General features: G+C 44.7%; 1 protein-coding gene across 7 annotated transcripts in view; it reads right to left on the bottom strand.

Moving 5' to 3' along the window:
• Positions 1-1623: 1623 nt before the first annotated feature.
• Positions 1624-11241, bottom strand: part of slc44a1a (solute carrier family 44 member 1a) — a 40865-nt gene continuing 31247 nt past the window's right edge. For 3 of the 7 annotated variants that reach the window (XR_014740919.1, XR_014740918.1, XR_014740920.1), the window contains 14 exons: positions 9398-9534; positions 9123-9216; positions 8704-8873; positions 8006-8095; positions 7273-7415; positions 6548-6734; positions 5460-5628; positions 5128-5284; positions 4891-4974; positions 4616-4753; positions 3992-4228; positions 3661-3732; positions 2483-2672; positions 1625-2358 (listed from right to left, as the gene is read on the bottom strand). Coding sequence is in view for 3 of the 7 variants with exons in the window: in XM_084686772.1 (XP_084542898.1) it covers positions 2335-2358; positions 3661-3732; positions 3992-4228; positions 4616-4753; positions 4891-4974; positions 5128-5284; positions 5460-5628; positions 6548-6734; positions 7273-7415; positions 8006-8095; positions 8704-8873; positions 9123-9216; positions 9398-9534 (1702 nt within the window). In the remaining 4 variants the exon portion in view is untranslated. Of the gene's footprint in view, positions 2359-2482; positions 2673-3660; positions 3733-3991; positions 4498-4615; positions 4754-4890; positions 4975-5127; positions 5285-5459; positions 5629-6547; positions 6735-7272; positions 7416-8005; positions 8096-8703; positions 8874-9122; positions 9217-9397; positions 9535-11241 lie in introns of those variants that run through there. The other 4 variants (XM_084686772.1, XM_084686773.1, XR_014740917.1 and 1 more) reach the window with 3 other exon arrangements.

The raw sequence follows: 11241 nt of genomic DNA, 5'->3' as shown, positions 1-11241 counted from the left end.
AAATGTATGTAAATGTCAATACGAGCTACCAGGCCTGTCAGCAATCACCAACAAGTGAAGTTGCTATGTAAACTTCAAAAGTACATTTCACTCTGCCTTCCTCGTCTTCCGGCAGAAAAGTGCTGTTCATTGAAATGAGCCCAGATAACATCTACATGGAGCTGTTGGCTGCAGCCCAACAAAGCCTTTAGGAAAGTGATTAGACAGCATGGGTTTACAGTCCGGGACAGTATCCTTCTGAACGCTAATGCAAAATTGGTCACATTACTGTAAGCTTTGTTCAATCAAAACAGGAAATTGGGATGTTTTGATGTTGTCTCAAATCACTTTTCCCTCTTCTACACACCCTCTAACCATCCTGTATGTGTGTGTGTGTGTGTGTGTGTAGATGTCTGTATGAGGTGAAGTGTTCTTTGGAACTCACTAGCTGAAGTTTAGCTGTGTTTATGTACTTTCACAGACATCTGAAATGAGAGATACAGATCCTCAACACACCATCTCTTGACCCTTATCTCCCCACCCTTCTTCCGTACTATTTCACTGCATCCCTTGTTCAGGCATGTTGTGTTCAGCTGTACATCCTACTGTCCATAGAGATATAGACAGAGGCACTTGTGCTGAGAATGCAGTATGCCTATGTTTAATGTGAAAGTCACTGTTGGTCAATACAGCCCAGCCACACACACTAACCCTCACAGGCTCTTCTGTCTGCATCAGCGCAAACAACCCAGCACAGCTCCAGAGACGGAAGACAGCAGTTAATGACAGTAAAATACAACCAGATAAACGCACAGTCAGGATCCTTCAACTTGAGCACCACTGACTTACTAAAAGCATTCAGCAATAAAATGTACTGTTTAAATGTAATAATAATGACAGTATATTTCAGTGAAATATAATGCTCTTTTGGATTGGGTGACAAAATGTAATTGTCAAATAGAGGATACATTCAAGGTTTTATTCTTGGAAATAATATCAGTCAAAGCTAAAACTAATAAGTGTGAGTACTATTAGTATGCTTGACAGCTTGTCAATATCTAGAGGCTCACCTGCAGGCTCCGTTCAGGCGTCCTCTGGTGTTTTCCTGTCTCTGTCTAATAACGATGCTTTTATCGGCTTCCTGGAATAAAGACCTACTGCAGGCTGAAATCACTTAAGTGTGAGTCATGGCGAACCATCGAGCCGTTTTCTCCTTATTACAGTGTTCAATGGGAAAGGACGACGCTTTGAGAGAAAGTGCTCCCCCCCCCCCATCAATAATCACTAACTTCACAGTGTTTGGCTTCCCTCTGGGCACAAGGTGCTGGGCAGAGGTCTAGAAGGAACCTCCAAGACCAGGAACAGTAATCCCATAACACATCCTTGACCACATGTTCTAGATGGGTATGAAGATGGATTGCTAATTGGTTGGAAAGGTTTTGATGGCAGACACATTAAATTGGCGAGACTTTCCCATGACATCTCAACCAGAAACATGATCCCCAAAGACACCAGGAAAGTGCTCCTCATCTCCCATCCTTAAGACTGGAAAAAGAAAACAGCTGAGGGGGTGCACTGCCCTCTACTGGACGAAGGAGGAAATACAGAGGAACAACAACCTCACTGTGCGTCTTGAAGTGGAATTGCTATTGAAAATGTGATGTTATCCAAGCACGTTTTTTGTTTATTTGTTGATTACTTGGTTTAGCTCATAAGACAATCAATTATTATTATCAAATCAATAATGTGTCTCAGGTGACTTTAGATTCAGTTATGTTGCAAAACAAGCACACAGACAATAAAAAAATATTACTATACAGTTATAAAAAATGAAATGTTCTAGTAGCAGTGATTAAAAAAACAGTAGCAAATCACCACTGTATCACTGTCTTTACACCAACACATGTGCACCAAACATGATGGCATCTAGCTGGGAGACGACCTCAGAGTAAAAAACAATTTGTTTAAAATGTAACTTTCTGTTAAACGAGCATGCCGATCACTTCAAGACTAAACTAATGAAATGGTTAATTGTTCACAAACTTCCTTATTCAATGCTTCATGCATACAGTTACTGGCATACAGTTTTCACAACTTGACCTTTTTACTCAGAACACATTTTAAAAGTCTAGAGCCAAATAGTACCAAACTAAGCACACCAAAGGTAAAAAAAAAGAAAATATAATAATAGTTATACAATTGGTTAAACAATACAGTATGCAAAATACAAGAATGTCAATATTTTCTCATATATTTAGAAACAAACAAACAAACATTATGTTCATAGCAAACATATTACTAACTGATTGAAGCATTGAAACCTGGAGTCCATTTGGCATCCATTCTGAGCTTTGGTCAAGCTAATGTCCCTCCACTGGTCTGCAAAAAAGAAATACAAATAAAACTTGAACATTAAACTGCATTGTACATGTATTGCTTTGATTGGCTAGTTGGGCTTTGACTGACTTTTTCTTGGTGACTATGGCATGATGCTATGACGTACTATGGGTATCAAGGATGTAATAATGTAACTTATTATATGGCAACAACGGTCCGAGCTTTCTGATTGGCTAAGTAGTCATGCCAGACGCGTATTGCCCTCCTCAGCGGTCAATGCAGCTCCATATTGCCCTCTGACGTCATCTTCAAAATGAGCGACGAGTCAGCTGCTGAGTTTTACTATCCAGATGATGCTGAAAAGATTTGTCATCGAAAGTGAGGATGAAGACTCTTTTAATCACTTGTGTCGTTATTTTGTGTTGAAATTAAAGTCATTTTAGCAGAACCATGTTGTCCGCTTTCTATCAAAAGTAATGAGTTGCTAGGCAACACATGAAACACAGCGTGAGAAGATTTGAGAGCTAGCTACAATTAGCCTAGAGGTACCATTTATTTTCGTTTACAAAATGAAAAGAAGCTAAAAATGCCATATAATAAACTACTTACTAACCTCGACCGTTCGGTCATGCCGGCTTTGCCGGCAAACCTCGGCTTTGCCGTATCAACCTCGCTATCGCTCGGTCGATACGTTCCAGCCTCAGTTTGATATTTCCCGGCATGACCTCACTCTCGGTTAGTAAGTAGTAAATACCATGGGTTTCATCTGGGACTGTGATGTAATAATGTAACGTACCATGGGTTTCATCTGGGACTGTGATGTAATAATGTAACGTACCATGGGTTTCATCTGGGACTGTGATGTAATAATGTAACGTACCATGGGTTTCATCTGGGACTGTGATGTAATAATGTAACGTACCATGGGTTTTTATCTGGGACTGTGATGTAATAATGTAACGTACCATGGGTTTCATCTGGGACTGTGATGTAATAATGTAACGTACCATGGGTTTTTATCTGGGACTGTGATGTAATAATGTAACGTACCATGGGTTTCATCTGGGACTGTGATGTAATAATGTAACGTACCATGGGTTTCATCTGGGACTGTGATGTAATAATGTAACGTACCATGGGTTTCATCTGGGACTGTGATGTAATAATGTAACGTACCATGGGTTTCATCTGGGACTGTGATGTAATAATGTAACGTACCATGGGTTTCATCTGGGACTGTGATGTAATAATGTAACGTACCATGGGTTTTATCTGGGACTGTGATGTAATAATGTAACGTACCATGGGTTTCATCTGGGACTGTGATGTAATAATGTAACGTACCATGGGTTTCATCTCTCTGGCAGGTCCTTCCTGAGGCCGCCCGGCCATCTTCTTACTGTTCTCAACAAACTCCTGGAAAAAGATGGGTTGAACACTTTAACATATAAATTGAGTGTCGACACAAAGTAGGTACTTAGAACTTAAATGTCCTACTCTATTATTAAAACGATGTCCCTCCAGCGCTTCAACACCCACCCCCTACCTACCTCCCCATCCATTCATCATTCTTGTTTATATGTGACCCGTGAAGCCTGACACATCCATCCACCTCTTCATCTCTCCCTCCATCTGTTCCTATCTGACTGGCTCAACTCTGCCCCTGCCAGCTCACCATGAGAGCCTTGTCCATGTAGAACTCCCTGCCTGGGCTGCCGTCATTGTACTTCGTGTCCACGGCAAAGCAGAGGAACAGCACGTCCACCACCATCTCGAACACGGACAGGAAGCAGTGGGCCACCAGGAAGGCGAAGAGGCACACGATGAGGAGGGGGAGGACCCACACAGTGTAGTCACGCTGGTAGTTGAGTGCCAGCACGCCGGCGAATGCCGTGCACGACACAATCAGCACCTACGGAGGAGGTGGTTGGCGGGCCGGTGTGTCAAAGCAGCTGGTTTCAGATTAGACCGTTACCGACTATTGTGGCTTCAGATTAGTTTTAATGTACTTATGAGGAAAAATAAATCCAAGTATCAAAGACTTATACTTTACAGTATTTAGGTATTGTATGACTTGTTATGAACTGTTCACACAATTTAGGACCTATTATTTCCCTGTGTCCTGTTCTCAGCCCAGGACTGCAGCAGACCAAACTGACATTGTCACCTCACTGAACTATTCTGTTAGAAAAAGAACGATTGGCAGACTTGAAACAAAGGAGGCAGGGGAGACAAGGACAAGAAGTTCTCTTCATAATACAGCACTGCAGGTTCTTAGAGTGGTGCGAGGTGGCGGTACCTTTCCCAGGAAGAGAACAAAGTCTCCCACAGTATTGATTGCCGCCACTCTGAGCGCGTTCTCGACCAGGATGACAAACGCATCCCGGGCCGATGTACAGAAGCTGGTGCTGTTGATGGCGGTGGCGGCATACGCATTCTTACGTGACAAGGACAGACCAGGAGGACATTGTTAGGATAGGAGGTCCTTTCGAGATGGTCATATGAAAAATAGATTTTTTTTTCAATTGGAAATAATGGACCACTGTCTAGCTATGTTCCTGGTGTGGTCCTTACTTGGTTCAGGAACGCTAGACACTTCTCCAGACACCACAGGCAGCAGATGCAGGCTTTCAGCATGCAGCGAGCACAGGCATTCTCCTATAGACAGGGAATTTAAATATTATAGTGCATTTTGAGATTTTCCAGTTCCTCAATATGACACGGACACAAGCCAGGGCTTATTTTGACATCCTGGTTCCTACTGAGACTACAATGGACCGTGTTAGCTCACTGCCAACGACCTTGACCAACCTTTCCTTTCAGCTGGCTGTGGATGTAGGTGAGAAAGAGGCGGGGGATCTCCACCAGGGTGATGATGAAGGCGCCCTTGGCCACCGTGCCCAGGTGATAGCGGATGAGACGGAGCACGGAGGTCAGGATGGGGGTCAACGACAGCTGGGATTTGTCCCTGAGCATCGGCGCGTGGGCGAGATCCAGGGAGGGGGTTTAGGAAACAGTACACAAAGCAAGGAGGGATACAACTCAGGTCTCAATACAACCATGAACTGCTAATATAACTGCTGATATTTTTTATTTATTAAATGTTTGGCTTGTTTATTTCTCCATTTTGTGCTCCGCCTAACCTTGTAAAGTAGTAGGTGACCACTGCTCCAGCAATGGTCATCTGTTGGCAGGCCAGGATGAACTCACTGATCCAGATGAGGCCTACGACATGGTACCACACCATGTACTGGAGCGGGCCGGACATGCGGTACTCCACCAGACCAGTCTGCTCATTCTTCACTGGGCTCCCTGGGGGAGGGGGATTACAACCATTTCACTTCTCATCAACGAGTCACTGTGGTGCACTTCTAGACCTTGATTATCTGCTGTACTTACTTCTTGCACTAATTGTATGTCGCTTTGGATAAGAAATACAAAAATGTATGAATAAATGTAACAAGTTCAATAAAAAATTTCTATGGTGAGAGAAAGTCTTGATTGACCACGAAGATGGTTGAGTAGAGAGGCTGATGGTGGAGAATGGTTTGTCAAATGTTTAGACAAGTATTTAGGGTAAATAAGATTTGGCATGGCCACTAGGTGGAGTAAGTGGTAAAAGACAGCAACAAAAACAAAGCACCAATTTACAAGGTAAGAGATGACATATGAATGGTCCAATTATCTTTAACTATTTAAAAGTGGTGCACATCCACACCAAAATAGTGCACTGACAAAATGCTACACAAATTGAACTTGTTGTATCTGAGCTCTATCTGTTGCTGATGTCATTCATGGTCATTCTGATTTTGGAGTGAAGCTCAAACCCCTTCAGAAGAAGAGTGGGCGAGTTCACAGAGAACGTGTCCTTTGATTTGGATCTGTCAGCGCCCACAAGCAGCAGACTGGCTCGGCTGTCTGAAACAGAGCAGAGTGGCGCCACTCAAGCCATGTGCTCTCACGCCCCCCAACAAAAATGTGACAGGAAGAGGAGAAAACATTGTGTAGTAAACAACCTGGCCTGTCCACTGTAGTCGCTTCTGAGGAAAATGCAGCTGTTATAAATCATCTATCCTGTCATAATACACTCGACCCTTTCCCAAATGACTCGGCGTTAACACTTCTTAAGCATAATCAAAAGCCCTACATTAATATCACGCAATAGAGCAAACATTATTTTGGACGCAGTATAAAACGTTGGACTGTAGTCGGCGGGGCCCCCGGACCAGACCTGCGGTGCCGAGGAAGAGGAGCACGCCGAGCCAGTAGACCCAGAAGAGCATGAGGGTGAGGAAGGTCCAGAAGGGCTGCAGGGCCAGCAGGGGGAGGTGGGTGAACACCTTGCCCGCCACATGGAACAGGGCGAGGGTAAGAGCCACGCGCTTCCTCATGAAGAACATCAGCAGCAGCAGGATCACCTGGACGATGAGGTCACAAACGGTGTTGTCATGCATTTTGTCTGTTAACTACATTGAAATACTTCCTGCTCAGGAGTCAGGTTTATTTTGAAATTTTTATCTCAATACAAAATCCCAGCCGCTGATCTAAAGTCTCGACGCTTCACGTGTCAACACACACAGGCGTCCTTGCTTACGTCGCTCGCTCGCTCACACACACACACATACGCATGTAAACAACTATAAACTTAACACACAAAAACACACCACACACAACAAATTGATTTTCTCGCTGGTGTGGGATGACTGTGTCACTGTTACATCCAATTACTTCAGCTTTGGCACAGGATGAAACTGGAGGACACCATGTCCTGCCACACCACATGAATAGATAACTAGTGGGTGGGTGGGTGTGAGTGACAACACAACGGACATGCCTCCATCAGGCATGTTCTTTCATTCAGCATTTGATAGTGCTGCTGTGTCTTAGTGCAGGTCAGGCTGCTCTAACTCCCCTACCCACACACACATACCCACACAAACACACATATATATATACCGTGAAAATAGTGGCCCCAATGGCATACACCATCAGGGCCTGGACATTGTCTGAAGCCACCTCCTTTCCCAGGGCAGAAAGCGTCTGGTCCTGCAGGGCCTTCCTGTGGTCTACATACAGCCACCAGAGCACCCCTGTCCCCCCTGCAACAAACATGCACACTCAATGACCAGCTACTGGAGGAACATCAACATGCAGACCACTCAACACTGGTACTGGAGGAACATCAACATGCAGACCACTCAACACTGGTACTGGAGGAACATCAACATGCAGACCACTCAACACTGGTACTGGAGGAACATCAACATGCAGACCACTCAACACTGGTACTGGAGGAACATCAACATGCAGACCACTCAACACTGGTACTGGAGGAACATCAACATGCAGACCACTCAACACTGCTACTGGAGGAACATCAACATGCAGACCACTCAACACTGCTACTGGAGGAACATCAACATGCAGACCACTCAACACTGGTACTGGATGGGAACAAAGGAGCAAAGAAACAAAGCCCTCCAACACACAAAAAAATACAATTAAAACAATTAAGACAAATATTTATGAATTAAAAGTAACAAAAAAAAATAATAGAAGTGCCAGTGGAAAGTAGATTTCCAATTTTGGAGCAGCCTGCTACTTTCCAGCCAATTATGTCCCCGCAACCCTGTCCCATTTGGACAATAAAGTTATTCTATTCTATAGTCCAGAGTGAAGCCTTACTCACCTACAGAGCCCAGGACCACAAGGACAGTGAGGATCCACACCAGCACCATGGAGATGTACCTGATGACCACCATCAGGATCATGGAGAGAACTGCAGAGGAAGAGGAGAGTCACTGATATCTCCGGGGAAGATGGACCCTGTCCCTGCATTACTATCGGCAAACCATTTCCCTAAATATTTGAACAATTATCAAAATTAATTCATAGTATAGCTTGTAAACGTCAGTGGCTGAGAAGATTGAAGAGAATGTAGGGTTGATGAGTCCACCAAGTCCCAGGGGATGACTATACACTGCTTAGAATGTCTCACAGGAGCTTCGTCTCTCAACACTGCTTTGAAGTCAGTGTTGAGCTCCAACCTTGTAAAGCCCTGAGTGAGTCTAAGGGTCAAATTAGCTGCTCCTGAATCTGTGTTTATGAGCCACGCTGCACCGGATGCCATGGTGACGATGGCTATGATTATACAGGAATTTCCTGTCACTTCCTGACCCCAATCCTGACTGAAATAACATCCTGGATGCTATTCTGGAGCACAGCTAGAATAACGCCTGAAGGGTGAACAGAACTGATGAGATTTTATATCTGACAATCGGATTACAGCTAATTAATATGAAGCTACACCACTGTGATGACAAACTTTATCACACATCCCAGAAGGAATAACTAGCGCCCACGTTCAGGCAGGAAGTGCCGGCCTACCTAGTGCCAGTAGGCAGAGACCCATGATGATCTCCTTACTGGCCATCACTCCGGCTACGACCCTGTACAGGACACTGTTGTCGCTGACAAAGGTGATGAAGGCCTTAGCAAACTCAGCGTAGCAAGCCACATCCACAGGGAAGCAACGGTGGAAGACAGGAAGGGATTTACTACGGGAAGAAGAGAGAGATGAGAGGGTATAGGCCGGGTCATCCTTGTACAATTGAACCATGGTGCTAATTACACAGATGAAATCCAAATTGTGCCCCCCAAAATTATACTTTTACATGTTTTACTTTTACATTTTTATTTTATTTTATAAAAAATACATTTTGGGGGACGGGGGGTGGGTTCTTGGGCAGAAAAATGTTGTTGGCGTTTGATAGCGCTGTTAGCTGTTTGAGATGTGCAGTATCTACCTTGGTGGAACGGGAAGCTTGGGGCATTTAGTGAATCTGTCTGGGTGGCTGGGATACCTGGTGGGAGAAATATCATAGGAGCAAAGCTCCGAACCTACACAGAAGCAGTTCTGTATGAATCACTCCTGCCTCGTTTGTCAAGCAATACATCAGGATTTCAAGACATCTTATAAATATAAATATATATATATATATTTAATTATATGTATATATTTAGCTGCCATGTACAATCCAGATACGAGCCACTTAATTAACTTTCATGCGGAAAAGCTCACCGTTGGCCAGGGAAAACTTTTTAACATCTGTGTATGTCTGTAGCTCTGTGTCCGGACACCTGGACACACACAGTGCAATGGACTGGATCCTCCGGTGGATGAGATCAATGTTGCAGGGGTCAAGGAAGAAGACAAATCTGGAAAGACAGCAAACACAGAAGGGCTTTGTTGAAATAGGGACTTCAAAAAGGCATCTCCAACTGATTACCTGGTAAAAAAAAAGTTTTAAATAAATAACTATAAGATTAAGGCAGAGGTGCAAATACTTTTGACAATATAGTGTATGTGTATATATGTACACATATGTGTATTTGTCAGAATTGTGGTCTTGACAAATAATAAACAGCATATGGTTATGTTTAGTTTCACAAAATCATATATTTTGTGAAACTAAGCATAACCATGTGCTGTTTATTATTTGTCAAGACAACAATTCTGGGATGAAACAGACGGAGTAACATTTTAAACAACAAAACTGCCAAACAGCTCTCTCTCTGTCGTCGAAACGCATTGGCCTCTGGAAGTCTCTATGGGCAGTCAGCCCATCTTCAGCTGCATGACCCATTGTTTTCGGTGAACCAGTCAAGAGGCTGTCAGAGCTATGGAATGTCACTGTAAAACAAGTCAGACATTTGTCTGATTTTGAAACTGATCTTTTATTTCTCTATTCAGTTGCGTGCAAATATATATATATTTTTTAATATATTTTTTTAAATCCATGGATGAGCATGAGTCTGGATACAGATACTTATCACAAACATGTGATCAGCCAACATGTTTTGTCCACACAAAGGTGGAGAGAGTAACGTTGATCACCTCCAAACACCAAAAAAGGGCACGTCATGATGGGGAGATTAGACTGTGGACATACAATCTGTTCCTGGATGCAGGAGAAATGGGCAGGAGTAAAGACTGTAGCTACTTTGATGGGACCAAATTGTGCTCTCAGTCTGCAGTGTGTGTGGGGTGCTCTCAGTCTGCAGTGTGTGGGGTGCTCTCAGTCTGCAGTGTGTGGGGTGCTCTCAGTCTGCAGTGTGTGGGGTGCTCTCAGTCTGCAGTGTGTGTGGGGGTACTCTCAGTCTGCAGTGTGTGGGGTGCTCTCAGTCTGCAGTGTGTGTGGGGTGCTCTCAGTCTGCAGTGTGTGTGGGGTGCTCTCAGTCTGCAGTGTGTGTGGGGTGCTCTCAGTCTGCAGTGTGTGGGGTGCTCTCAGTCTGCAGTGTGTGGGGTGCTCTCAGTCTGCAGTGTGTGGGGGGTGCTCTCAGTCTGCAGTGTGTGGGGTGCTCTCAGTCTGCAGTGTGTGGGGTGCTCTCAGTCTGCAGTGTGTGTGGGGTGCTCTCAGTCTGCAGTGTGTGGGGTGCTCTCAGTCTGCAGTGTGTGTGGGGTGCTCTCAGTCTGCAGTGTGTGTGGGGTGCTCTCAGTCTGCAGTGTGTGGGGTGCTCTCAGTCTGCAGTGTGTGGGGTGCTCTCAGTCTGCAGTGTGTGGAGTGCTCTCAGTCTGCAGTGTGTGGGGTGCTCTCAGTCTGCAGTGTGTGGGGTGCTCTCAGTCTGCAGTGTGTGGGGTGCTCTCAGTCTGCAGTGTGTGTGGGGTGCTCTCAGTCTGCAGTGTGTGTGGGGTGCTCTCAGTCTGCAGTGTGTGTGGGGTCTCTCAGTCTGCAGTGTGTGTAGGGGTACTCTCAGTCTCCAGTGGTGAGGAGCTACAGGGTCTGGGACAAACCACAAACAGGCGACAGAGTGTTGAGCGCCCCAAGGCTCATTGAGGGGTTAGGGCGATGAAGACTCCCATCTAGTCTGAACTGACCGAAGGTCCACTGTGACACAAGTCTCACAAAATGTTATTGTGAAGGG

This window comes from Hypomesus nipponensis, chromosome 22 (assembly GCF_054491055.1).
Source record: "Hypomesus nipponensis isolate SF chromosome 22, ASM5449105v1, whole genome shotgun sequence".
Lineage (NCBI taxonomy): Eukaryota > Metazoa > Chordata > Actinopteri > Osmeriformes > Osmeridae > Hypomesus > Hypomesus nipponensis.
Note: the sequence above shows the minus strand (reverse complement) of the source record. Positions and strands in the feature narration are given on the sequence as shown.